Below are 27,711 nucleotides of genomic sequence, written 5' to 3'. Positions count from 1 at the left end.
ATGACCTCCAAATGGTGTACATGCGGCTATAAATGTAAGTGTATTTTAATTAAAACGCAATTCCTATTCCCTATAGCAAATAATGGTATATATTCTGTGTAAATTGCATTATCTTAATGTAAGATGAGAGGCGGGAACACCAATTACTTTTAAGGTAAATTGCTTGGTATGACGTTTTTATTTGCTACGCGCAACTCGTGTCCGATTACCAGAGCAATGACGTTACTCTTCATTAAACAGGGCACACTCATAACAATATATCGCTATCCTAATCGTCATAATGACACGTTGACAAACTCTGAAACGGTGCATTAAAAAGTACGTCAGGCTCATTAGAACTTATTTTTCGTGTAGGTTTGTTTTCGGTAGGTAATGCAGTGCGAAACTGGTTAATAACCAATTCGATTTAATTAAAAAGAAGATCTTTTAAAATAAGGTAAGAAAGCTAGGAAACTTTGAAAATCGGCAAAGAATATAACTGACTTGCAGAAAAGACTTCCCAGATATGATCGCGGGTTTCTTTTTTTTCAAATTATGTGAATTACATTTTGTAGAAACAAATTAATATTACTACCATTTCACTATGAAGCACACAGGTAGATAACAACGAATGACAAACCATAATAACAGCGTTGTATTTATTGATTTATTGTAATATAAAAATGTAATGCAAGTATTTTTGAGTAACAATTCTAAACACGGTGCATATTTTATAAAATATATCAGAAGACATCATGCACATATATCTTAGAATTAAAACATATTGACATTTTTAGAAACCATAATGTCAGCGTGCAGTTCTTAAATGTATACCCAGTCGATGGCATATTAGTTCGTAGAAGGTAACGAAAACAAGTAACAAATACATAATAATCCTCCTAATTGAGAGCTCTTTACACTTTTGACATTTAAACATGCTATCATTCATAATGAGAACAAGATGTTCCGTATAAATATATATGTGAAAAAAAAACACTTTAAATGAATAGAAAAGTGTAAGGTTCAAAGTAACGCTTCTTTTGTTCTGCACTTCTCCATTTGAGATCTACATATACCTTTTACGTTGCATCCTAACAGGTCAAACAGTCGAACAGTCAGATAACCTCAGACCAAGAAAAAAGGTTACACGCGCCACTGAACACAAAAAGTTACACATATGCTATAGCCTTGTTAAGTCGTGGGTAATTGTGTATAAATCGGTAAAATATTGTATTAACTAAAAAGTCAAAATTAATAAAGATTTTATTGTACAAGTAAATCAGTTTGTTAATCAATTTGGATACTTTTGTTGTTTTAAACAAATACAACACTTCTAACTACTTGTTTTGTTTATGTCATGTCAAGTGGCCATCTTGGAAATACGTTTCTCTTGAGTCGTGGATTCTGATTGGCTGTTGTATGTAAGCAAATATGTCATGCTGTAAACACACTAATTAATATAAACTGCAGGTTACATTCTTTATTGAATGTAATCTGCAAACCAATAAAGTGTTTTCTTGTGTGTGTGTTTTTATAGAATATTAATCAACTCATTTATTTCAAACAATAATCATAAAATTTTATTGAATATATATGCAATTTGTATTTTTTTCTACAAGAATAAATAATCTAAATGACAAACAAATAATTAATTCGATAATTATCAATAATAAAAACAGCACAATTCTGTTGTTAATAAAGCTAATGCAAAAGTCAATAAACATACATTGCAAAATATCTTCACAATTGATGTAATTGACAAATATGCAAAAGTCATGGTTGTGCATAAACTCAATAATTAATTGTTAGTCACTTACTATTTACACAACAACAAGAACAATTATAAACATAACATACTGATGGAATGAAATAAACTGATCCAAAACACTAAAAAAATACTATTTACACAACCTAACAGATGAAGTTACTGTCAAAAGATTTAACACTCTCTTTCAGCACAATGCGGACAGAAAAAATCAGATAGCCGGCGCACCACTCGGATCTGTGAACAAAATCTCAGATGGAACCAATGACCACACGCTGTGCACTGGGCCCATTTGACGACCACAAGTTCATCACACTGATCCAATCCTGGCGGTGAAAACTTCATGCACATACAAAAGTTTTTAGCCGGATCTTCGTCTTCAATTTCGCTTTCAATGTCAGAGTCCATGATATTTCCTTTGCTTGTGCTTGGTTGGGGTGATATGTTCAAATTTTGTTTTGATCTCTTTGTTTTTTCTTTTGTGTTATTTTCTGCTCTCTGTTGTTGGTATTCTAGCAGCTGCAAGTATGTAGGGTCTTCTGTAATGGCCTTTCCACCCAGTTTTGGTTTCTTCTTTTTGTCCTGTGTCTCTTTTTCATTAGCCTTTGGTTTTTCAGGTTTGGCTTTTGGAGCTGTTTCCATTGATTTTTCATCTAGGGCCTCTTTCATGGTTCTTATTGGAAATAATGGAATAGTTTTGGGGAATGATTTAGACGGCACTATCATTTCAGCAGGTACTTCTGTCGGATCAAATGGCAATATGCCCGCTTTCAGGAATCCAGACTGGATTGTTGCTGGTGTCATGGATTTTAAGTATGCCTTCCCGGACAAGTCAGCTATGTCATATTTTGTAATGACTCTTCCCCTCTGCTTAGCCATAAATAGATGGCATTCATTGTGGAATATGGACTTAAACGGCCCAAAACATGTAATGTCCAATGGTTGGAGGGCATGAGAACTGTGTGGGGGTAGCACAAACAGTATGACATTATGCTCTCTTGCCCAGGTGACTTTGTCAATGGAGACATGTGAAGCATGGCCATCAAATATGAGCAGTATGGGTTGGGAAATGTCACCTGATCCTCGTTGAACAAATTTCAGGAAGTGTTCTTCAAGGTACTTCATCAATACCTCCCCGTTTACCCATCCAGAATCTGACATGGCGTAGTTTGCGCCAACTGCTGCATTTTTCAAAAGCTCATCATTTGTCCGTTTCCCCTTGAACACATAGTAAGGGGGAAGTGCTGTTCCGGCCGCATTTACGCACGCTATAATGGTTGTGGTGCCTGTATTCGGAGAGGTGACAGCTTGAGTTTTGCTTGAAGAAACGCCTGTGATGACCTTTGATGATCGATGCTCTAGCTGAATGCCAGTCTCATCCAGGTTATATATCAGATGTGGCTTACACTTCAGTGAGTACTTGGTTAGAACAGCATCCAAATTCCTGAAGTAGCTGTCAATATTCTCCTGTGTGACAGCGGCTGCTCGTGTCGACGAAAGGCCCCTTGGTTTTTTAACTTTCAGCCTGTGTACCCATCGTTTCAAGAATGCATAATACCAAGTGTTGCTTAGTTTGGAGTCAGTTAAACGTCTTCCCAGTTTCACAGCCAAATCACCTGCAAGAAAGTTCAACTGAGAGCGATTTATGCCATACCCAACCTGGGCCAACCCTTCCAGATGGCTAACTAGCAGTTCTTCTTCATCATGGGTGAATAATGAATGTTTTCTCCACCTTGAGCTGATCTTGACTTTGTTCAAGACTCTGTCCCTCAGAGTTTGTTTTGGCTCACCATACATGATTGCCGCTCTATCAACTGGCAAAAGGTCTGCTTTCACTGCCTTGTATGCACTCATCATCATTTCCCTAGAATATGCCGTGCATGTCATCAGTCTGATCGGTTGTTTCTGAAAAGTAAAAATAAAAATGTGTTTCATTGGAATTCTCAAAGTGAACCAATTGTTTCAACAATTCAATTAAAGAACAATTTGTTGAGTGTGACCTAAACATTTGTGTATTTACAGCAAGTGCTTTGCGCATGCGAATACCGTCCTTTCCGACCGTCATATGTAAAAAATGTCAACAGACAGACGATGTAACATGGGAAATACACATAAATAAGGGATTTTGTGTTACTTAGAAACAATATAAGGGTAGAAATTGTGTTTATTTGTGTATAAAATGCATCGGGTTATGGAGAATTATTTATTTATATGTTTTTTGACGCATTTTCGATTTGTAAAATTAACGCCGACTCTGTCAAACTTTTAACCGGAACGAACTGTAGCGCCTGCGAACGTTCTATCAAGTGATTACACGCGATCTCTATAACCACGACACAAAAGGAACCCACGACTCAAAGAAAACAAGCCATAACATTTGTAGACAGGCAACACAAAATTGCTATCGAATTGTTAATTATATGATACTCTTAAAAAATCTTGCCAGGTATCAAAACGCAAAGATAAATACATAATCACTTCGTAAGCATTTCAAATCAAAAGATACACGAATCACCAAATCAATTTAAAAATAGGATGCTTAAAAAAAGATTTCTCCGCAACCTGCAGGCAAACAAATGGTATGAGAACATCTAAATAAAGTCAATACAGTTGAAGAAAACAAAACAACCTCAGCCAGCTAGCCATATCAGTTGTGGAAAGAGGCTCTGACTCTATTTTAAGGAAAAATACACGTCGATGCACAATACCTGAGACTTATTCATTGAACTATCAATAACGATGCGATAGTCTCCATTGGGGATGCGTTTAGACGATACATCAAACTGTGTCATCCCAAAGTTGTTTGTGTTCTGCAATAGAAACGCAAGTTTATAAAGTCATAAGATAAATTAATTTGTACTTAATATATGCTTGGTTAACATGTGTGGTACAAGTTATTGTTAATTTGTAGTGTATTTGATTAAAATACTTAATTACATACATTCGGTCTAGGGGACATTTTAAAAGTTTGTTACTTACATTCATTCGGTCTAGGGGACATTTTAAAAGTCAATATATTTTGAAGGCTTTAATTAGTTCAAATATTTTGTTGGGACCTTTTAAATTCAATTCATTATTAGAGATTCTTTTATAATGCAATTCAATTATACTTTTTTAAATACATCAACCGATATAAGTTTGTTGTTTGTAAATTATTGTCTCTCAAATGGTCTGTGAGTTAATGGAAAAAAACACAACTTTATACACATGTTTAATTATATTCATTCCATCTTCATGTATTGGGCATGCTTAACCCACACAGCTTTTGACCCATTGTCATGACTTATATTAACACATTTATTAAAATTATTATATTTGTTTATGTATTAGAGGTGAGTTAAATTATTTACACTGTATCATGCAGAAAAGAAAGTTCATGGCCTTACAAAGATATTCGAGAAGATCAGGGGTGGATTTTAGTCAGTTGTTTTTGCCATTTATTTAAAACAGTATTTATTGCATTTTACAGATCACTACACGCATGGTGTCTTTCCTTGAATGTCATTGCAGTGCGACCAGTTTTTAAACTTTACATGCGGCCTTGAAGCCTAGCACAAACTTAACCTAGTACAAACAGAACAATATAGAAAAGTGCGAGTTCAAGAGTGTCATTTGTCAGATTTTCTTAAGCCGTATCATGTAAAACATGATTGCGTGTCTGTCAATAATCAGTAAATCAAATTTCTTGTAGGAAAATAGTAACTATGTTGTTTTCGCAAACACTTAAGATTTATTATTCGTCGTATTGCTTGAGGGTCCATTGATCACTAGTTAAATCACTTAAAAACTGATCAACGTTCTGTTATTAATGTATTTTTTTAACGAATGACAAAATTTAAAAGAAACTTAAAAAAAATGACACGTGGATAATAATGTATGCAATACATTATTCGTGAATTTTAAAAGCAGCCTAGATATTGCATGTGTGACGAAATCTTTTATGCAAGTTCATTTGCGTTGTTAAGTATTTATTTTCCTGCTTTGTATACGCAATTTGTCACTTAATTAAAATATAAAATATTATCGGCTGTTACACATAATTAAAATGTTTTGGAGTATCATTATTTCTATATTTTAGTTATGCTTACACTATAAAAATGTGCATGGCATGTCAAATATGCAATTATTGTTTACTAAACATTTGTTAATGAACGATTTAAATATGAGACGAGCCTTTGGATGCGTAAAGATGTATACATAGAGCTAATTTTCTTCTTAAACATAGAGATAAATTAGGCTGACTTTCTATAAATGAATAAAAATAAATGTCATAAAAGTATTGCTCCCATAATAAAAACGCATTCAAACTGATTTACAGTTGCCATATCAATATGACGTTAAGATAGATTCAAAATAAATCCCCTATAAAATTGATTATCAACACCGTGGCATATAAAATATGTTCTTATTAATATTCAAAAGCACATCATCCAGTTTTAATTATTATTATTAAATAATTAAATGAGACCAATGTTAACAATTACTAATCCCTTAATATACCGCTGCAACTGGACACGAGCATTTGATCCCAATCTTCTTAAGTGTATCGGGACACCGATACTTGTATTTTGCCAAAATGGAACACATGTCACCGAAATTGAACGCGCGGACCTTTACATATGTGAACAAAATCTTATTGAAGACTGTAAAACGTCCCTGTAAACAGAAAACAATATCTCGGAAATAGCAAGTGTGCAATAGGAAAATGTTCAGTCACAAAAACTCTCAATGAAAACATGGACGCATATTTATTTTTAACAAATCTTAGCTAAACTTTATTTTAATCTGCAATATAAAATAGAAAAATAAATATGTACATTTTAAAAGCATTCACTAACATGTAATCGTGGGTCAATATTACAATGCTTGAATTTTAGACATCTGTGCCTACATCTTATTCAGTGCAATTAAAAGGACAAACTAAACTTACACAATAAGAGCAAAAACATTTCAAAGAATCCCTTATCTAGATTTGTATAAAGAAGAACTCTTAGCATACTTTCAATGGAGCATTTAGTGCGCGATTTACTGTAAAATAAGCTGCAACATTGAATGGTCCGGGCAACGACAGGGGGTCGGGGCTCAGTGACAGCGACCTGATGTTCACGAGTGCTGAAGATTGACCACAATTCTTCCAGGAGAATCCTTTCCTTTGTAGGCCAGTTGATATGATTGTACGAATATTCAAAAGCATGCTATGTGTTAATTCATGCATGGCATTTATACGTAATTCAGCATTTTGATTTAAAACATACATTCTTGCGTAATATGAATGATTCCAATACAAAGAAGTGAAACTCCAGCTGGTCGAGCAGTATTGCATTCTTATTATATTCAGTGTGTTGGTTCTTTATTTAAGGCAAGCGACCAGCAGCCAAAACAGTACGAAACAGCACAATACGAAACAGCATACACACATAGCAGAATAAAGCTGTGGTCCCCGCCTTGGAACGGTCAATGCAAACCAAGATAAGTTTCAAAGATAATATCTAGGCTGGATATTGTTATCGTATCGTTATTGATCAAGAGGGCTCCGTGTTGACGGTAACAGAGGGTTCTGCATAAACAAGAAGTTATCCCATATTTTAAATGGAAATAAAAGTATACAATGAGGAGAGTGTGGCCAATTGTAAGCAAAGACAAATGGATTTGCGGAACTTACATTTTACATACAGGCAATGACATTTGTGCTTTATGGTGTCGTCGTATTGCAAGACGCAAACACCACCAAATAGCGTCATTTTACAAGAACAAAGTAAAAAAAAATAACACACTTACACAGCGGAAAGGGATAGCGTTCCGAAACCTTTCCCTAACGGGACTAGGACGCATGAAAAAGGGATTACATTCAACAATCATTACTATATTTCTACACAATACACAATACAAATACCTTTGTTTGTTCGAAAAAGTGAGTTAATGTTTCCAGCATGTTCAAATCCAGGCGTTGGTCCTTTGGTTGTTTATTTTCAAACTCGTGAACATGTTTGAATGAACCATGTGAAACCGCACAGCACAGTGTCAATATTAGGAAAATGGACGCCGTGTTCCTGTACTAAATTAGCTCTAAATTATGTACGAAGCGAAAATGTAAAAATGCCTATCTATACATTGGATTACTTCCTCACTAGATAAAGATTAAACAAAGGCCTGGTGTGACAATATAATCAGTTTCAATAGTAAAGATACAACTGTTAAAATACAAATGAATCCACGTACCTGATGTTAATAATACTACTTTGACAGTAACACATGATTACAAAATCGCAGAATTAAAAAAACACGACATGAAATACATCATCTTTGACAACATAATCAAAGTGAGCATCACAATTCCCCTTGTAGCAATAAAAAAAAGAATGATTGTGATGCTGCTTTCATATTCGTTATTGACCAAATTGTATTTGCTAATCAATGAAAGACAGCGAGGATTAATGCAAATATTACTAACAATTTGTCAGTTAGATTTAACAACGATCATGCAAGAGATATATATATATATATATCCGTAGCATGATGATTCTATAGTCTATCAATCTAGAATCACGCATTCGATTTTTCGATTGATTTTCTTTTTTTATATATGTAAATTGGTACGAAAGTCATGTAAATATACATTTTGTTCAATGTTGTCACTAATTTTTAATGATTGACCATATACGCACTGAGCAAGGGTCAGAATTTAACTGGTGTCAGAATAAATCAAAAGTCTGAATCGGTAGATCAAACATCAAACTGCAGTTTAGGAACAATTCATAAGTAACGTTTATGCATCTGCTCCTCTCTGGACAATTTTTTAATCATTCGAAACTTACGCCGTTCCGGTCATGATCTCAATGTGCAGGTTTGCATAAAATATGGAGTTTTTCCATATATCACGTTATAAGAAGTAAGAAAATATTCTTAAACATTAAAAAAACAACTTCCTCGTATGAATGAAGACATCATAAAAATAAAACTTCAAAACCTGCAAGACATTAAGGGCTTAATAAGGTTTTACACGCAGCGAATTTAAAGAGGAGATAAAAATGGAGCGTTATATTTTCACGTTGATAAATGGTCAGAATATTTTGGTAAAGTTTCATCTCAGTGGTTGTAAAAAAGGTTGTTTTCACCTCAAAGAGCATCATTTTGTAAATTCGATTTGTTAAGACATTACATCATGCAAATATGTTGATGACCTTAAGCGTTGAAAGAAAGTCGAGAAACCAATACCGGAAAAATAAAACACTTCCTTGATGGAAGTAATACTGAAAGTCTGAACATAAAGTGCGGAAAATATCGAACCTGCAACAGTGAGAATTGTTTTAAATGCTATCGTATGATCACACTTATGAAATTATTTCCTTGTTTGCGAACTTTATTGTATTTTACAAACCACATACGTTTTGAAAACAACAACAACGGGAATGAAGTTGATTGCACTCTATGCTTGCTTTTAATGTATGTAGTTTGAAACAGACGTAAAGCCCAATATATTTCATTCACGTGTTCGCCAGTAAGAATATTTAGATATTGTGTATGTGACATTTGATTTGCTTTACCACAAAATATGATTACTTAGTACATGTACTCGTGCATTGTAAAGTATAAAATAGGATATTTTTTTAACATGGAACTATCCATTCTTTTATTCACATAGCTCTGCTATAAGTATTAATTTGTTTTTTTTAAAACACTTATGTCAATACTCAGATGACACTAATGTAGAAGTAACCGTGAGTGACCTGGTTTTTTCATGGTCTCTTGGTAATCCAGACCATCATCAGGATTTAGGTTTTGAACGTTTTTGCCTGGCCTGCTTGCGTAAAGCTTGATATAGCTGTGCAAAATGTTGATTTTATGTACGCGTGTGCGTAGGTATGTAAATCCGAGTCAGTTTTTATCTCACATGTTAAGCTTGCAATTTAGGAGTTTAATGTTTTCGTGCAATTTTTAATGTCTTGTCGAAAATGGCCGCCACGTTGATACGGCGTGTCGCGTGTATGACCCATGCATACTTACATGTCAACTGTTTAATCTGAGCATAATACAACTGTTTTGGACTGTACATTTCCAAAAAAATGTGACTTGTGTTGCGCAATATATATGTTTCTCGTTTCTACTTATACAGAGGGCTCCGAATTGACGGTATTGAAGTGTTCTGCATAAATTGCCGCGGCCAAAAAAAATGCATTTTAATTCATCGTTTTTGGTATTTAATTTTAAATATGAAAACATCTCATGCCATTTCAATGATAGGTTAAACAATTTTACATGATACTGAATGAAGCAGTCACTGATGCAATATGGTTTACAAATGAAGGGAATTTCAATTGTTAACTTGGTTTTCGTTATTATTGTTTTATCTAAACACGCTGAGGTCATGTAAAATATGGTATAACAAATGACAAGGACAAACTGTTTTAAAATGAACCATGCTAAAAGTTACCAACAGTTTATGGCAGCTGGATTTGCGGAACTCACTTTTTGTATACAGAAGACAATAACGTCATTTTACAAAACATGGTAAAGCAAAAACCAATTAAACGTGGAAGGGTCAACCTTTCCACAACGTTTCATTCCCGGGACAAAGACTCTAGAAATAGGGGATTGCACTTAAATGTTTCAATCATCAAAACTTTTTGAACACAATACCTTTGTCTCTTTCAACAAGTGAATAGAGGTTTCAAGCATGTTCAAGTTCATGCGTTGGTCGTTTGTTGTTACTTCATTTGTCGTGTAGGCGCACTTCAAACCCGAAATACGGAAGAACGATATGACAGTAATCAGCCGACATAGCCATGCGCGTGATGCACCGTCTTCTTTTAATGATGAACGTTTTCATAAATGACTGAGTTATATTGAATAACCAAAAGGAACATTGTGGTTCCTGTACACATTGAAAACGGATGAAGTGATAGCCACCTACATTCCGTCACCAAGAAGTATCAAACGTCGACTATAAATTAAAGCTCTAATAGTTCTGAGCGGATTTTAAACAAAGTGTTTACCGAACAAGACAGAAGCGATCAAAGGGATATTACTGCAAGTAATTTTTACGACACGGATGTTAAATGCAGTGTACATATTTACAGGCAAGATGGACGGCTGTGTGTTTTCTGTAATTGTGTCTGCATTGACAATAGCATTCTTTAGTTCGATTCGAACAGAGGTAAGATGATTGCTTTCATCGTACGATTGAATGTAATTTTAAATGCAGAATTAGATCATTCAGTTACTTTGAACTTCTCTGTGTTAAAGAAGATTAGAAGCTTTATGAGGTTTGGCATGAGTTCACATATACGTGTTGAAATGTGGGTTGCTACATCTCAAATTAAATTAAATCTTTCTCAATTTGTTTCTTTTTCATTGTCATATTAGAGAGCTGGTGCTACGCCTTATGGTGCGTACTCAGTCCACGATGATGCGTTCTCGTGGTCCCTATGCAACACCACGGAAGTTCCGATTGTCATGGAAATGCTGATCATAAAGCCAAACCCATACCAGTATGGACAGAAAATAAACGTGAGCTTGGTGGTCAATGTGACAGAGGATATACCGAATATATATCCAATAGAGGTACAAAATCTTCAAATGATGTACAATACCTTGAATGCTATTTTCGTCTCGCTGTTGTTTATATCATGTTAATGAATATATTTTATATTTCAATAAGACTGTTTGTATTGTTAGTGATTGTATAAGTATCATACACATCTTGTAATCAGGAGTTCAAATAAGTTAGTGCTACTTTTATGTGTGGTTCTAATGTTCTGGAATATTTAGACAATACATAGTTGGTGATGGTATAAGTAATCATATATGTCTTGTAAATCAGGTGTGCAAATAATCTAGTGCTACTTTTATGTGGGGTTCTTAAGTTCTGGAATATTTAGACAATACATAATTGGTGATGGTGTAAGTAATCATATACGTCTTTTAAATCAGGAGTGCAAATAATTTAGTGCTACTATTATGTGGGGTTCTAAAGTTCTGGAATATTTAGACAATACATAGTTGGTGATGGTAAAAGTAATCATATACGTCTTTTAAATCAGGAGTGCAAATAATTTAGTGCTTCTTTTATGTGGGGTTCTAAAGTTCTGGAATATTTAGAAAATACATAGTTGGTGATTGTATAAAGTATCATATACGTCTTGTAAATTAAAAGTGCAAACAATTAAGGGCTACTTTAATGTGGGATTAAATGTTTTGGAATCTTTAGACAATACTACCCATAAAGATAACGAAAGGATTCGCACCATACATGTTTGCGAGTTGCATCGAATTTAAAACCCCTTTTAATGAACTTCCGCTAATAAACTAAACATTTGCCATTTTAACATGTCGTTAGAATGTTATTATGTTTACTGATCGTTAGTTTCGCTTATATTCGAAAGGAATGCGCATACGGAAGTAAGTCGCTCTTTAATTTCCGTATAATATGCATATAATGAACTGTATTTTTGAATGTTCAATGTCGAAGAAAACTGAAAAAAGATCACGTTAAAACTCCTGATATGAAAAGGTTAAAGCAAAATTAGTTTTGTTTTCACATTTTAAGTTTAAATAATTTTTTTATAAAAGCTGAAAGTGCCATCCAAGATTAGCACAAGCTAATTTAAGACGACACTTGACGCACATGGATTAAGCCCAGTCTTTCCAGAACGCGGCATTAAAGAAAAAGCTGATTTAAAAATAAACTAGAAACGTGTAGGACTTGAGATTGATATTTTCAGAAATGTTTATTACATTTCATTTAATTTGTTTATTAAATGGTATAAATGTTTGTAAAAGACATGATACCACATAATTCACTACATAGATTATCATTCAGTTTTTTTTATTTCCGTTCTTTTTATATGCAAAAATTATCCCCTTAAAAATCATGGCATTTTTTTTAAATTAAATTATATTGAAAACAAAACTTTATTTACTATCTTGGTAAAACTATTTAAATTATAAGACGATTTTGATAATGTGTGAGATTATAAGTAAAACAACAATACAAATCTTAAACATCGATATTGAAAGAATGTCTTTTATTTTAATATCGGTTTATTGGTTTATTCAATATATACAATAGACATACAGTCCACGAGTATACATGATCAAAACATAGTAACATATATAAAGGCATGACATGTGTTCAGTATTGAATTTCATAAGTTATTAAATAGTATCAATACAGGAAAATGTCTAGGGCAGGACATTTTTTACAACATTTAGAATCTATTTATCAATAAATGCTATAACGAAAACATAAAAAACAAAGACGAATCTACAAGAGAGCGAGAAGTAAAGTTTGAGTAATGAATTATATATAAAAATTAACCTTAATAATATTTATACAGGTTTCTTTTACTAAATGCTTTAAATACATAGCTAAGTTTATGTTGGTACTTGTATTATCCGATTGCATTAATTCAATAAATTTTATCATGTTTGGTCTTTACCAGTTATGTTTTTTCATATACAATTTCCTAATATCATCATATAATGAACATTCTTATAAAAGGTATGGCTTCAGGTTTATGCCATCTGCCTAATTCAATTTCTAGTCTATGGGATGAAACCCTTAATCTACAAAGATAAGATCTAATCTTATATATACTAACATTATTTAATAAAGGATGCAATTCAAATTAACAAAACTGCCTGAAACGTATTGTTCTTGAAGAATCACTAAGTTCTGACATCCAATTTTTGATTAATGTATGATTTAATCTAGGCTTTACCAAGGACAAAAAACACTTTTCATCACCTGCTCATTGGTTTATTGAAAGCCTAAGGTCTGCAACAGATTACAAACAGATTTTGCCCAATAATGGTTATTTGGTACATTTATTAAATACTCACACATGTGGTTAAAAATACACTTTATATACTTATGATCTTCTAACTGAATAATTTTAAACCAATACCGTATAACATTAATGGCTGTTTAAGTTATCAAGGATGTTCTTCCAAGTTCTCCATATACACAGTTATTCTGTGTCTGAATTTTCACGCCAACTACTTTTTTGCAAACATTTAAGTGAACTGTTTCAATTGCCATTGATTCAGTTAAGCCCCATATTTCTGACCCATGATTTAAAATGTTAAAACAAGTTGATGAAAAAACTCTAATTTGGTATGTATTGAAATTGTTGGATAATTTATTAAGTATGAGTTAAGCTTAAAAACAGCCATTGAGGCTTGACCTGCAAGTGTTTCAAAGGTATTTGCAAAAGATCCTCTGTAGTGAATACAATTCCGAACTATGTAAATGATTTAACAATTTATAATGCTTTATTATACAGATCGATATCAAAGTGATGTTGAGGATGGGTCCCGAGTATTATGATATTTGCATATTCAAGGAGTCTCTGTGTCACGTGACTGATCTATGTGAGCTGGTGCACAGGGAGTCGGGTTTCAAATGTCCAAACTCTTTTCAAAAGGTATCTTCATTAAAATCTTATATGCAAAATGACAGAAAGTGCAAATCCTTAAATTAACTGCCAAAGTAATACTTAAATCAATTTTGGAAAAAATATTTTGAAAAGTATGAAACAGGTATATTATAACTGAAAATATGTATTCATCACTTGGCTATAACGGACCAAACAGATAAAATGCATAATTCAGCAACCCTCTGGGAAATACGGACTTACACGCATCTGCGTTAAGGGTCATCCAAGATTAATATGTTCAGTCTGCATAAGGTTATCACTTTTTGCCTAGACTAGATTTTCATCTGAAAGAGACTTTCTTTAAACAACAAATGCAAAAAAAGCGGAAAGCGTCGCGCGTGATAAGACTGTATGGCCTGCAAAGGCTTATGTGAGACAACATTCATGATTCGCATTTCGCATTAAGCCCCATGTTTTTCATAGCGAGGCACATATGCAAACCGTTAGTAGTTTTTGTAGCCAAATTGAGTTTGGCTCATCAGCAAAATCGCCGTATCACTATATATTCCCATAAATCGTGTAAAGTTCTACATCGCAACAGAAAAAAAACTCCTATATTTACAGTATATGCCAGCCAACCTCAGTTATGAGAGTTATCTACGCAAATGAATACAAGATAACATTGTAAATCAGTTTTTTAAAAAAGTCATCGACAGAATCACGACGAAAACTTTGGATAGCTAGGGATATTAAATTACATTAATGCATACATATGAATATTGCAAATGTATTTTCTTAGAACATCTACAACTTTAACGGGTCGATTCCGGTGAAGCATTCAAATCCCGCCCCAACAGGCCGATTTAACGTAACCGCCAACATTTCAACGAACAAACGACAGTTAGTTTGCCTCAACGTACAGTTTTGTATTAGGTAAATTACTACATTACTTATGTACATGTGTTAAATAAATTTATATAAACGTATACATATTATTGTTGGTTACCAGTGAGTAAACTTCTTCAAAAATATTCCAGAAACTAGACTTTTCTTGAGTGAAGTTACTTCAATGCTTTCACGATCATTAAGAGCTTTATTTTTCTACACCTTATTTGCATGAAAGATTCTGAACATAAGCTGTTGAAGGAAAGCTCAGTTTGTTCATTAATTGTATATCATGAGTTTCTTTTTATTGTTTTGGCTCTGAATATTCGTTTATATTAACAAATGTATTATACTTTTACAGTCATTGCGACGACTAGAAGACAACAGAGAGGCGGTCGCTTTAGTAATGTCCGATTGTTGTAAATGTATAGTGTTGTAATAGAAGACTGTATTATGAGTTTCATTTGATGATCGCAATCATGCATTCCTTTCACTATAACACAAATTGCCAGTGTGACATGTATTGGTTTTGTTTGTAAGTCTTATGACATACATAAAGCAAAAACAGATTTGTAGCGATGTATTATACTATATATACCAGTTGAGCAAAAACATACGAACCCAACTTCTGATACTTACTGCAGAATTTCTTTTGGTGATGATTGAAACATTACCGGTGTACTGAGTGTTTTGCTAATATCATTATATACACAATGCAAACTAAAAAATAAGATATTACGTGCGTATCGTTAGCACAACGATCAACAAGAATACAAATCAAAATTAAGTCTTTAGTTTACTTATGAAAATAAATCTTGTTTTAATACGGTCAAAGAAAAATACCATAAAAGACCAGTACATCAAGGGATAATACATACATTTTATTTTAATGTACATTGTGCTGTGTAAACATTCTTCTAGTAGAGTAAAACATGAAATAAAGAAATACAAACCCCACGTGGACTACCAACAATACTTTAGACTAACAATAAGATAAAAACTTGTAATAAAACAAAACTTGTGGAAATTGTCACTACAAAAATGCGTAGTGAAACACTAAAAAATATATAAAAAATATGGCACGTTCTCAATTACAACAGAATATTGATAATACGAAACAGGGACAATGTTCCAAACACATTAGCATCAGGCAAAGACGAATTTGTCCTAGTAATAGTTCCGTCGGTCAATCGTTTCAGTATTCAAATCGGAATTTGTTTTGGCTATCTAACACTTAGTTGTTTACGCACAAAAACAATATTGTCTAAACTGACAGCTTTTTCAAAAGATGTATGTAAGACATATCACATAAAGAAAAAAACTTAACAAGATTAAAATATAATTTCCTTTTTCCTTTTTAAGTTTGAGCGTTTATTGAGTACCTAATGTTGAATATAGGAATATTACTGTATTGACATACATAGAGAATACTAGATCGGTGCCGAATAAAGCGAACATTATTTTGCGAGGCTTAAAAAAATCTGAACCACGAGCTTTGGCGAGAGGTTCACATGTTCGGACAGAGCTCAATAAACTTCGCTTTATTCGGCACCAACCTAGTATTCGATTTATCCCATCAATTTTCTAAGTCGTCAATTATTTCTTTAAAAATAGAATAGAAAAATAGTACAACACGGACAATCCCAAAGTTATTTTAAGCAAACATTGTTTTATTATTTTATTCGTGCCGATCCTAATTTATTACAAAAAGATCAGACACTGACATGTTTTTCTGTATATCATACCTCTTCGTCTCCGATTTAAAGACATAATGAAAAACATACTAAACACATGCAGCTTTAGCGGGAAAAAATATGACTTTTGTCGTTTGACGTGTTAATAATGACGTCATGAGTACGCTAACTTAATATTTGTAAAAAATGCTTTTTGCTTTTTGTGTTGCATTTTGTGTTAAAATATATTACATCTTGGTATCAAATTGTTTGTTTTGTTGCATCTGATTCGATTTAACTAAAAATGATTTCTTTATAGTTGATTCCGAGTAATTTGATCATCCTGCACACACGACTTTTTGACAACTGTGGGGAAGATGACAAAAATGATTAACTCTTGGTTTTGGAATCAGACGATTTCCCTATGTCAGCATGACGCCACCTTAGGTTGGGAGAATAAATTTTGATAAAATCTGGGCCCTATTACATGTGCGTAAAGTGTCGTCCCAGATTAGCCTGTGCACCTCCTTTTACGAAAAAATCAATGAAAACTGAAAGTGTCGCCCCATATAAGCCTGTTTGGACTGCACATGCTAATCTGTGACGCTATTTTACTAAAAAACATTAAGCCCTGTTTTTCCTGAACGAGGTTCTATTGATGACACTAGGATCAGATATCCGGCTTATATGTTCTGTCTCGGATGAAAGACCGCTTAAACAATACTGGTTGTCTGAGTAGAAAACTTCCTTTTTTTCGGAGATGAATACACTACGGAAGTTATTGTATGAAGTTATTAGGTGTATTTAGAGACTGAAGAGCACGTAACATTAAGTTTAAATAGCAGAATTAGATTGCTTATAAAACAAGCAGATATTTTTTTAAAACAAAAATGGCTACATTCTTATGGTTTAAAGCTTGTTTTAGTATTCTGGTATTAAAGTGTGTTGACATGCAGAACAGCTTGGTATGTATATCTTATGATATTATACAAAAATGTAATATTAAGAAAGCAAACGTATGTTTTCAAATACAATTGATAGCGTCTGTTATATCATATCTTCACATTCTAACACAATCGCAAAAGTTTATCCTGTAAGTTTTACTTCATAAATGTCTTTAGATATTTATTAAATATAAAACTACGAAACAAAATTGAGAATTAAAATTAAAATTTACTGCTATTGTTGTCAAAGTTCACGCAATCAATTTTTATCGTAAATATTAATTTGGCTTCAATTTGTAAACAAGGTGATATAACTTCGACCATGCTTCGAAAAATGATCTCCTGCTAATCGCTGATACTACTACTTATAATAAGTAACTTCTGAAAATATGATAACCTTTAATTATTTGATAATTGATTGTTCCCACAAACATCCTACTGTTTAATATATTGGAATTGTAATACCACACTAGTTTGTAATAATGTGGCTGTAACATAGGCTCAAGTCAGGAAATCGTCGTTTGAAAACTGCAATAAAACCGAGGCCGTGTTGGTCGGTAATAATCTGACATTTTCTCCAAACCCGCTCGTACTTCACCCGGATATTGACTACAATATCGGCCCGACAATCACTTTCTACGGACGGATGACAGTTTTGAGGAAAATGCCATCTCACGACAACGAACGGATTGAGGTAAGAATTGATGTAAACGATACGTTGGAGTATGATTGCGTATTTCAAGCTTATTTATTTAATTTCGATTGCATGGACTGCCTTAGAATATTGAGGCGCTCTCTCGAGTCCATTTCCTGGGTAGGACAAATACATTGTGTGTTGGAGGGGATCGAATGCAGCGCTTCCACAGTGGTGATGTAATCTGTGACCTCCCAGTCGCTAGGCGGAGGCCATACCTACTTATCACGGCGACCCTGTCATTGCTTGAACACTAATAAAGACTTATATTTAAAATAAACTGTTGCTGAAATGCAAAATTGAAAGCCAGACCGTTCATTAAAATATACGTTAATTCATGTTTTAATCATAATTTAAAAAATCGTGTAGTTATATTTTGTTACTTAATAATTGTGTCAACGTTTGTCTCCGCATGAGTATGATGAATTTTGTGTCTACCTTGCAATCATTTATAATTTACAATACAGTTTGGATCTATAATATTTTCTCTTTGGCTGATTAATTTTAAGTTCCTGAACTCTTTCGTGCTGTCGGCTGACAACACCACCACAGAACTATGTCAGATCCTACCCCTAGACTTCTGTCACGTGGCTGACGTGTGTAAGATACTCAGCGATAGGTTTTCGCATATACCGTTTTGTCCAATCCTGTTCCACAACGGCACTACACCAACACCATGGAACTGCCTCTGCCCTTTCCAACCAGTAAGTATACCCTGTTGTCTGACGTCTCTCTTCTCTAGTCTGGTCCTCGGTGTAATAAGCCACGCTCTGGGAAAATTGATCTTTAACTATATGCGTAAAATGACGTCACGGATTAGCCTTTGTTAAATGCAAAGGGGCGACACTTTCCGCTTGTATGCTATTTTTCATTTGAAGGTAGTCTCTTCTTAGCGAAAATCGAGTTTTGGCATAAAGTGTCGTCCCAGATAATCCTGTGCGGACTTAAATCACGTGCGTTCAGCCTCGTTTTTCCACAGCGCTGCTCTATAAGCATTTTGCAGTTCACGTGGTTCTTTTGCTTATTAATTTTTTTTGTAGGGGGAGGGGGTATCTAAAGTTCAAATCAAGCGAGCGTTTATTGTTTGAAAAGTACAGGTTACCATGGAAATTTGGCCCTTTACAAAGTATAAGTAACTTGGGTAATCAGACACGATGACACCCAAGATGTGTCGGGTTGTTGTTAGCATTAAAAGTATTAAGTCTACACACATACATCCATGGACTGACGTATATAGCTCTTAATATGACGTCGCGATAGTTAGTGCAGAATGCCCTTGAATTTAGGCAAATTGCGGATATTTAAAGGGACCTTTCACATATTTTGGCATGTATTGAAGTTTGTCGTTAAATGCTTTATATTAATAAATGTAAACATTCGATATAAAAAGATCCAGAAAAAAAAACAATAATAATATCAAGAAAGATAAAAAGTAACCCTCTACTGGGCTCGAACCATTGGCAACTGGAGTAAAAGTCTATCGCTTAGACCACTTGGCCATCCACGCTCATTCAATAAAATATGAATTTTATACTTTATATAAGCAATCCTCGTAGTATCACAAAATATAACGACAACAACAGAACTCTCCAAATTATTCAATCGTTTCGCGTTGCAACGCTGTATAATTTTCGGGGGTTTAAATCGTCAAAAGATGCATATAGTGGATATTTTAGAGGATGGTAAATGTTCAGTATTACTGTTTCCTTACAAATATCATAACTACAACGAAAATGTGCGAATCTGAAACATTTTTTTTAAATTTTGTCAATTTATCAAAACGTGAATAGGCTTTTTTAACACCAGTGTACGTGTGTACTTCGTGTCGCAAACAGTTTTCTTTAAACGAAACTTTATTGTTGTTTATACTTTGTAGATATGCGAAAAGTTTTGCTTGTATGCCACACTATTTGATGCAGTGTCATGTGCTCTTTTATTTTGGCAATTTATTTAATAAATCAACTTAACAAACGTGTTTGTATGTGATGATCATGAAGTAGCGATCACAATTTTCAGATAACGTTCAATAAAACTTAAGTTTTCAAATTGTTTTAGTTGAGTATTTGTCATCTTCAAAGACTGTCTAGTTATAAGTATTATAAAAAAAACTAAAATGAAAGTAAACTACATATCGAACAAAATATTCGCACCTGAATAAGATATACATTTTTTCTGTGTTTACAGGGAACATACATTATGCCGAATCTACAATACATGGTGAACGATTTTATTATACCTTTCCGCCTACGTGCAGACTTCAAGGTCATTGTGAAAATCAAAGAAAATGGCGTACCCGTTGGCTGTTTTTCATTCGAATTCTTAGTAAGGTAAGAGCGTCTCTTGTACTTGAAGCAGAAATAATCACTGTGTAGAATATGTATAGAATACATAAGCTTCCCTACAGTATTTGCATGTGTAAATGTTTGTATCGCATTATATGGTCATACTACATCACCTATGAAACATCTTTTAAGAGTTGCGATCCTATGAAGCACTTCACGTAACTTTGAAGACATGACTTTAAATAAAAGACACGCAACTCGGAATTTTCGTGTGTTTTTTGTCTATCTGTAACGCCGTTGGTATAAGTTGAGTTGTTGTTTCAGGAAACGAGTTGAAGACTTAAACGGTACCTAGAAGATATACTGCATGAGCTCAACACTGAACTGTTAATATTGATATTCATTGAGATTGAGTCTTATTGTGGAATATGTAAAATCTTTATCTTAATCAACATCGGCAGGAGTCAGCTTTTATGATGTTATCCCAAAGCTTTTTGAAAAGCGTAGGGATATTGTGGTTATCTCCGCCGTCTGTTCGTTCGTCTGTCCGTTCGTCTGTCCGTTCGTCTTGGCCACTATCTCCTCCTACACTTTAAGCACTAGAACCTTGAAACTTACACATGGTAGCTATGAGCATATGTGCGACCCTGCACTATTTGGAATTTTGATCAGACTTTTTTTTCAAATTGAAAACCTCGTTTTGTGACAATTGTGACCCTTGTTTTTTTAATAAATCAAAGCGGCGCAGTAGGGGGCATTGTGTTTTTGACAAACACATCTCTTGTTTTATGTTATTTTACATTAAGTTCATGATTTCTACACCGATTTACTTCCAATTGATACTGAACATCTCTTATTACAATACGGTAAATTTCAACTATGCATGGCCCCATTACTAACCCTGGGGCGCCCCCTGGGTCAAACATGCGGCGTGGGGATACGCGTTCGTTCAAGACTTGACTACTGGTAACATTGAATATGAAGGTAGTTAATTTGAAATTCCACGATGAAATAAAGACCTGATAGGCCATGATTTGGGGCGCTCATTGGTCAACCTCTGTTGAGTATTCGATATTCACTTTTTGAATGGACGTTTTTTGTCCGATAGTAAAGGCGAATATGCATGTTTTATAATAAGGGGCTGTCAACTGTTGATTATATCATTGCCTCAAGTGAACTATTCATTAAAACAATTCAAGACTTCCAAGTCTTAGATCGTGACGAATCCGATCACTTTTAAATTACGTGTAATTTTAAACTGAAAAATAAATCACCAATAAACGTCTATAGTAATCAATCTGTTTGCGAAATGAGGAAACTTACATGTTTCAAATGGAAAGAAAACAACGCTGATGTTTTGAAAACACTATTTAAAAACATGATTGGGATAAAGAGTGAGTCTATTAACAATTTAATAACGAACAATATTAATGAAGCAATTGAATTTATTTCTTACTTTTATAAAAGAGCCTGCAAATGTATGCTTAAAAGATCAACATTTAGGGATGGTTCATTGCAACCCGAATGGACCAAGTTTGTGAAGAAAAGAAACACTATAAATATGCTGCGTTACGTCGTTTTCGTATTACAAATTCATACAATGATTTGATATTTATAAGAATCAACGAAGCGAATTTAAGAACTTGCGTAAAAATACAATACTTGAATATCAAAACACTAAGAAAAATAATCTTTTCAATTGTACAAACAAGCCTGACCTACTCTAAAAAACTCTTAAACATAAGAGTAGTAGACCCACCACTGGTTGTGACATGCCTGCCGATACATGGCATACTTATTTCAGTTTATTATTGTTTTAATAAAACTCTTTAAAGTAACAACCCTACTCAAAATCAACGAAGATTTCGTACAATTTTTCGTACAATAAACTTAACCAATTAAAGATCAGTGTTCCTTATAGCAATTGCCGAAATTTCAGATGTGGTCTGGTAAAATAGATGTTTGTAGATACAAAATGCTCATTTTCATTATTGTTTTGCATATTTAATTTCCCGCAACGATATCTATTCATACGACACATGGACACTAACATGGTGTTCGTGTGTCGTATGACTAGATATATTCGCGGGGAATTAAAATGGAATAAATTGTGTCACAAATAAATGAAAACGAGCATTTTGTATCTACAAAAATCTATGTAATCATACCACATCTAGTGTTGAAATTGTGGCTATTGCTATAAGGAACACTAATTGTTAAAGTGTTAACTTTATTTTACGAAATACCTTACGAAATTTCCATTGATTTTGAGCATTATAGAGACTTTAAGTGTAAATTTTGAGAGTCATAGCGTGTCTTACGACGCATCCGCTAATGTTCTTAATACGCAAATATCAATTGATGAGGTCACTCTCGCAATGTCTAAACTAATAAATAATAAAAGTTGCGGAATCGACGGAATACCTTCCGAATTTTATAAATATACTGTTGATGATATAGCTCTATATTTTTGCATACTTTTTAACACTATATTTGAATCGTGTGTATTCCCATAAACACGGGCAACTAGTGTTATATGCCCAATCCATGAATCTGGCTCGATTACTGACCCGGTATTACCGTGGTATCTCAATTACTAATAAAATGAACAAGATATTTTCTAGTAAAGTTAACAAACGCCTTTACGATTGGGCAGAAGCGAACATTAAAATCGATGAATCTCAGGCAGGATTTCGCCATGGATATTCAGCAGTTAAATGGCAGGTTTTATTGTTTATACGTCGATTTTAAAAGGCTTTTGATGAAATAATCACATTGAATTATTTAAATGTCTCGAAAAAGGGGCTACATGGAAAGTTCCTCTACGTTTTAAAGTCAATGTATAATAACAAACATTCATGTGTAAAGATTAATTCCTCATTCAGGGGGGATGCCCTCTAATTCATATACAACAGAGTTCTTTCCCTGAAACATTGGTACCAGACAGGGAGACAAAACCAGTTCAACTATCTTCGATTTATTTATTAATGAGTTATCTGCACTTTTAAATGAAAAATGTGGATCTGGTATTTTTTATTTAAACCTAATACCCGCTATATTACGTTTAATGTTTGCAGATGATTTAGCAAACTGTGCAGAAACTGTTCGAACGTTTCAACAGCAATTAAATATAATATATACATTTTTCGAAAGTTCAGGAATTGAAGTCAATTTTAATAGAACCGAAATCATCGTGTTTCGTAAAGGTGGTGACTTAAAACATTGCGAACGTTGGTATTTTAGGGGACAACCGGTAAAGCCCTAATCCAATTACAAGTGCATGGGGTCATGTTTTCCCTTTCCTTATCATGGTCAGTAGCTCTTAATAAGTTAGCCATGCAAGCACAGAAAGCTTTTTTTTTAAATATATGCGTATCAAAAATCATTTGGTTACTTTACCCTTACGCATATAATTAAAATATTCGACTCGATGATTAAACCAATATTGTGTTATGCCTGTTAGGTCTGGGGTTGTGAATTGAAGCAATAAAAAATGTTCTCTTTGGTAAAAAATGTGTGAAATTAAATAAAAACAGTTAGACCTGTATTGCATTGGGTGAATGTGGAAGAATACCTTTGTGTTTTTCGTACTATATTAAATGTATATGGTATTGGTGCAAATTACTGCACATGCCCAATAATCGTTATCATAGAAACTGTTATTGAATATTTGTATCATACGACGATATCGGAAAGGACTGTTGGGCCGAATATTATGTTTACATACGGAGTTGGTTTTGCATGGATAAATAAAGAAACAGACAATAAGACCTTATATATTAATATATTCAAACAACGTATTATTGACTTTCATACACAAAATTTGCATGACACGATACAAATTCAAGTCGGTGTTATCATTATAAATACTTTAAAACACATTTAGATTCCGAGAGTAACCTTTCCCTGAATATCCAATCAAGATTCAAAACTGCTTTTGCAAAATTCCGCAGGGGTAATCATAAACTCAAGATTGAACTTGGTCGACATTTAAACTTTGCATTTGAATCACGTTGATGTACACATTGTTCAAATGGCGATATCGAAATTTTCATTGTGATAAGTATTGTAATATAAGGAATTTATATATATATATATTCGTGGTACTCATCTGGAGAGACGACAACCGATTTTTGACGATGCTGCGAAGCATCGTCTAAGTTATCATATCATGAAAAATTCTTCACAATGGCAACCTATGTAAAAGACCGAGCCAGTCCGATTGAGATAGCTCGATTTTTCTAATCGGCATACCTCGCTGATTATCATTGATAAAGGTATAGGAAGCTCAGATATAAATAGGACAGCTTATTCTGGGAAAATATTTAATAATAGTTTGAAAACATTAATTTTAAATCAGTTATATTCAATCCATTATATGTTTATAGATCAATGAAACAACTATGCATTTTCTGTATTGTATTTGACATTTGTCGTGATTCGGTAAATAAATTGCGAATTAAAACGTATATAATTAACTTTCAACGCGATCATGAGTGTAAAGAAAACGAATTATTTCGAACCTGCCATTTGTAAACGTTGTAGCGACTATGGTATATAAACAGCATAATAGCCGTATGAGATCTGTGATACTCGCTCTTCTGCGTGCTTTCTCATTTTGCATATTTAATAAACTTTTCAAACATAAATTACAGAGCCACATCAGTGCACATACTATGTTTGACAATTAATTCGTTTGTTGGATATTGTTTGCTGTTTTAAACACATATTAGGTCACATCGCGGAGATTTAGTTAACCTTACCATGTGTTCATGGGCGAACTCACGTATTCAAGTGCTCTTACGACTATGTGCTCATACCAACTTTCGATCGGGAATCATCATAAAATTATTGCCGTACTTAACGAACAAACATGCCTAAGCTTATTGAATCAGAGAAAAAGAACAATAATCAAAAGAGAAAAAGTATATGTTCATGCACATGTTATTGTGAAATCACGTCCGTACACAAAGCATCATTAACTTAGGAAAGGAAACAACGAAATATAAAGTTTGGTATGATATACATGTGAAATTAAAGAGCATAGTGTAATTAAAGAGCATGTCAAGTTTTGAATTTAAATGCTGAAACGTAATGTTATAACCCACAAACGTTTTACTGTAACAGACAGTTTTTAAAGATAAGTGGTACAGAAAATACACGTCGAATACCTTTTTAAAGATATTTCTTGTTATATTTGATCGAGAATGTAACCCGCCTCCCAGTTTCGCTGAAAGGATCAAGTTCCCCACGGGTACTACTTCCCCGTACCCCCAATTTTTTTCGTACCCAATTTTTTTCGTACCCATTTTTTTTCGTACCCAAATTTTTGCTCGTAACCAAATATTTTTTCGTACCCAATTTATTTCGTACCCAAATTTTTTTCGTAACCAAATCTTTTTACGTTCTTATTTTTTTTGCATAATTATTGTACCCAAAATTTTCGTACCCATTTTTTCCTACCCAAAATTTTCGTACCTACATACACAAGTGTGGTGATGTAGATAAACTTAAATATATGCTTTTATATCAATCCTCTTCAAAAGCATCGTCACACCAGTACTGTCAGTACTTTGATTACAATATCATGTCTTCGAATAATGATAACATTATTAGGAAATTAACTTGTTACCTTTTCCATCTTTTACAGGAGATAAACACTAATGTATGATATTATATTTAGAGAAAAGTGTGACGCAACTTATTATTTTGCTATTGTGTTATGAATTATGGGCCGGAGGCCTTGATTTACTAAATAAACTGTTCTGTTCTGTACTCAACTACCCTTTTGACGCCATATAGGCGTTTAAGTCTATCCGGGAGATTTTCCGAATATAATAAATTATATTCATTTTGTTTTGTTTTGTGAGCTATATTGTTTTCACAGCTCATATATTCGATAGTTGTATAGCGGATTGGATCTTCGATCTGAAATGCTCTCTACGACCATTCTAGGCTCCTACCTCTGTTTAATAATAATAATAATAATATATAAGAATTTAAGAGAAATTATAATTTATTCTCACAAAGTATGTTTACTTTGTTCTTTTACACCAGTCAACCCAGAAAAGAGCGAGTATGTAAACTGATACGAATAACTGTTGAACATGGCGAAACATCCTTAAACTAAGAAACAAACAGAATTGACTACCGATATATGTCTTTTTTTAAAATAAACTAATGTTGACACCTTACCAACTACTCAGAATATCAGGTCAAAAATGGCCTTAGTATTGATCTCACTTATATTTATACACTATTTTTGCGACTTAAAGATGGATATATGAGAAAAACACAATTGATGCGAATCATCAAAGGAGCACCAATTTTCATTTCATATTGAGGCGCGAGGAAAACAATACAAGGCGTAACCATTGCCTCTCGACTAAACACATTTGGCGTTTCTCATTTTACAAGCATTACTAAACCACTTAATTGTGAAACATGCTGACACAAAAACACGTGTAATGAAGGCAGTTGAAGTATACTTGATCGATCCCCTAATCGACTGTTTTAGGGCAAATACAGTCCGTTTTTCAAATGGACAACAACTGCTTATATGAAACAATGCATGGTTGTTTTTTCGTCGTGAAGGATATGATGATTACATAAAAAAGCGTGTTCACAAAACTGATTTACATGAACTTACTGTTATGGATTACGAACGAACAATCAATACTGGTATATACGTAACGCTATTTGAATCCCTTTTACGGGCACACATATGTTGATTTCGACCATCTTACGAAAGAATTGTCAATAAATCATTTAAGTGAAAGACCTGTGTGTGCGCGCGTGTGCGCGAGTGTGCGCGCGTGAGTGGTTGCGTGTCTGTGTTAAAGCGAGATTATACGATTTTGTCAAATATTCATTAATTTATATAAAATGTGTAAAAAACTTATTAAACATATATTTCAATATAAATAAAAATAAAAGTTAAAAATAACATGTGTCGAAAATGCGAAATAAGCCAGATATTTAATTCTGAAATCGAAAATGTCTGTACAGTCGAATTCGCCAGCATGTACATCAGGCATGTACGATGTGAATCTAAATTTAGTTTAACGATTCATTTTAAATTTCTGCAACGATATCTATTCATACAACACTCG

At 33.6% G+C, this 27,711-nt stretch overlaps 3 protein-coding genes across 6 annotated transcripts in view; 2 read left to right on the top strand and 1 right to left on the bottom strand.

The window, feature by feature from the left end:
• Positions 1-711: 711 nt before the first annotated feature.
• On the bottom strand, positions 712-7,960 carry LOC127876082 (uncharacterized). Of its 3 annotated transcripts, XM_052420995.1 has the most exons (3): positions 6,245-6,394; positions 4,453-4,554; positions 712-3,649 (listed from the first exon to the last, which is right to left on the bottom strand). In XM_052420995.1, the coding sequence occupies exons 1-3, from the start codon at positions 6,329-6,331 to the stop codon at positions 1,919-1,921; spliced, it is 1,920 nt and encodes a 639-aa protein (XP_052276955.1). In that variant the 5' UTR covers positions 6,332-6,394; the 3' UTR covers positions 712-1,918. The 3 variants fall into 3 exon arrangements, with proteins under 3 accessions (XP_052276955.1, XP_052276956.1, XP_052276954.1); XM_052420996.1 differs by lacking the exons at positions 4,453-4,554; positions 6,245-6,394 and adding an exon at positions 7,638-7,960; XM_052420994.1 differs by lacking the exons at positions 4,453-4,554; positions 6,245-6,394 and adding an exon at positions 6,744-6,953.
• Positions 7,961-10,348: 2,388 nt separating this feature from the next.
• Positions 10,349-15,581, top strand: LOC127876122 (uncharacterized). Its single transcript, XM_052421066.1, has 5 exons — positions 10,349-10,898; positions 11,108-11,305; positions 14,029-14,169; positions 14,921-15,054; positions 15,368-15,581. Exons 1-5 carry the CDS (start codon positions 10,794-10,796, stop codon positions 15,381-15,383), a joined length of 594 nt encoding a protein of 197 aa, XP_052277026.1. The 5' UTR covers positions 10,349-10,793; the 3' UTR covers positions 15,384-15,581.
• Positions 15,582-16,971: 1,390 nt separating this feature from the next.
• Positions 16,972-27,711, top strand: part of LOC127876121 (ganglioside GM2 activator-like) — an 88,418-nt gene continuing 77,678 nt past the window's right edge. The window contains exons 1-5 of one of the 2 annotated variants that reach the window (XM_052421064.1): positions 16,998-17,644; positions 18,123-18,317; positions 18,827-19,021; positions 20,502-20,644; positions 20,924-21,884. In XM_052421064.1, the coding sequence (XP_052277024.1) occupies positions 17,570-17,644; positions 18,123-18,317; positions 18,827-19,021; positions 20,502-20,644; positions 20,924-20,954 (639 nt within the window). In that variant the 5' untranslated portion in view covers positions 16,998-17,569 and the 3' untranslated portion in view covers positions 20,955-21,884. Of the gene's footprint in view, positions 17,645-18,122; positions 18,318-18,826; positions 19,022-20,501; positions 20,645-20,923; positions 21,885-27,711 lie in introns of those variants that run through there. The other variant, XM_052421065.1, reaches the window with a different exon arrangement.

This window comes from Dreissena polymorpha, chromosome 4 (genome assembly GCF_020536995.1).
Source record: "Dreissena polymorpha isolate Duluth1 chromosome 4, UMN_Dpol_1.0, whole genome shotgun sequence".
In the NCBI taxonomy this organism is placed as follows: Eukaryota; Metazoa; Mollusca; class Bivalvia; order Myida; family Dreissenidae; genus Dreissena; species Dreissena polymorpha.
Note: the sequence above shows the minus strand (reverse complement) of the source record. Positions and strands in the feature narration are given on the sequence as shown.

Coding starts and splice junctions, on each gene's coding strand:
- LOC127876122 (XM_052421066.1), top strand. CDS start 10,794: ATGTTAAATGCAGTGTACATATTTACAGGCAAGATGGACGGCTGTGTG. Junction 11,306..14,028: donor CGAATATATATCCAATAGAG/GTACAAAATCTT, acceptor TTTATTATACAG/ATCGATATCAAAGTGATGTT. Junction 14,170..14,920: donor GTCCAAACTCTTTTCAAAAG/GTATCTTCATTA, acceptor GTATTTTCTTAG/AACATCTACAACTTTAACGG.
- LOC127876082 (XM_052420994.1), bottom strand. CDS start 6,938: ATGCTTTTGAATATTCGTACAATCATATCAACTGGCCTACAAAGGAAA. Junction 3,650..6,743: donor CACTAAATGCTCCATTGAAA/GTATGCTAAGAG, acceptor TTTACTTTTCAG/AAACAACCGATCAGACTGAT.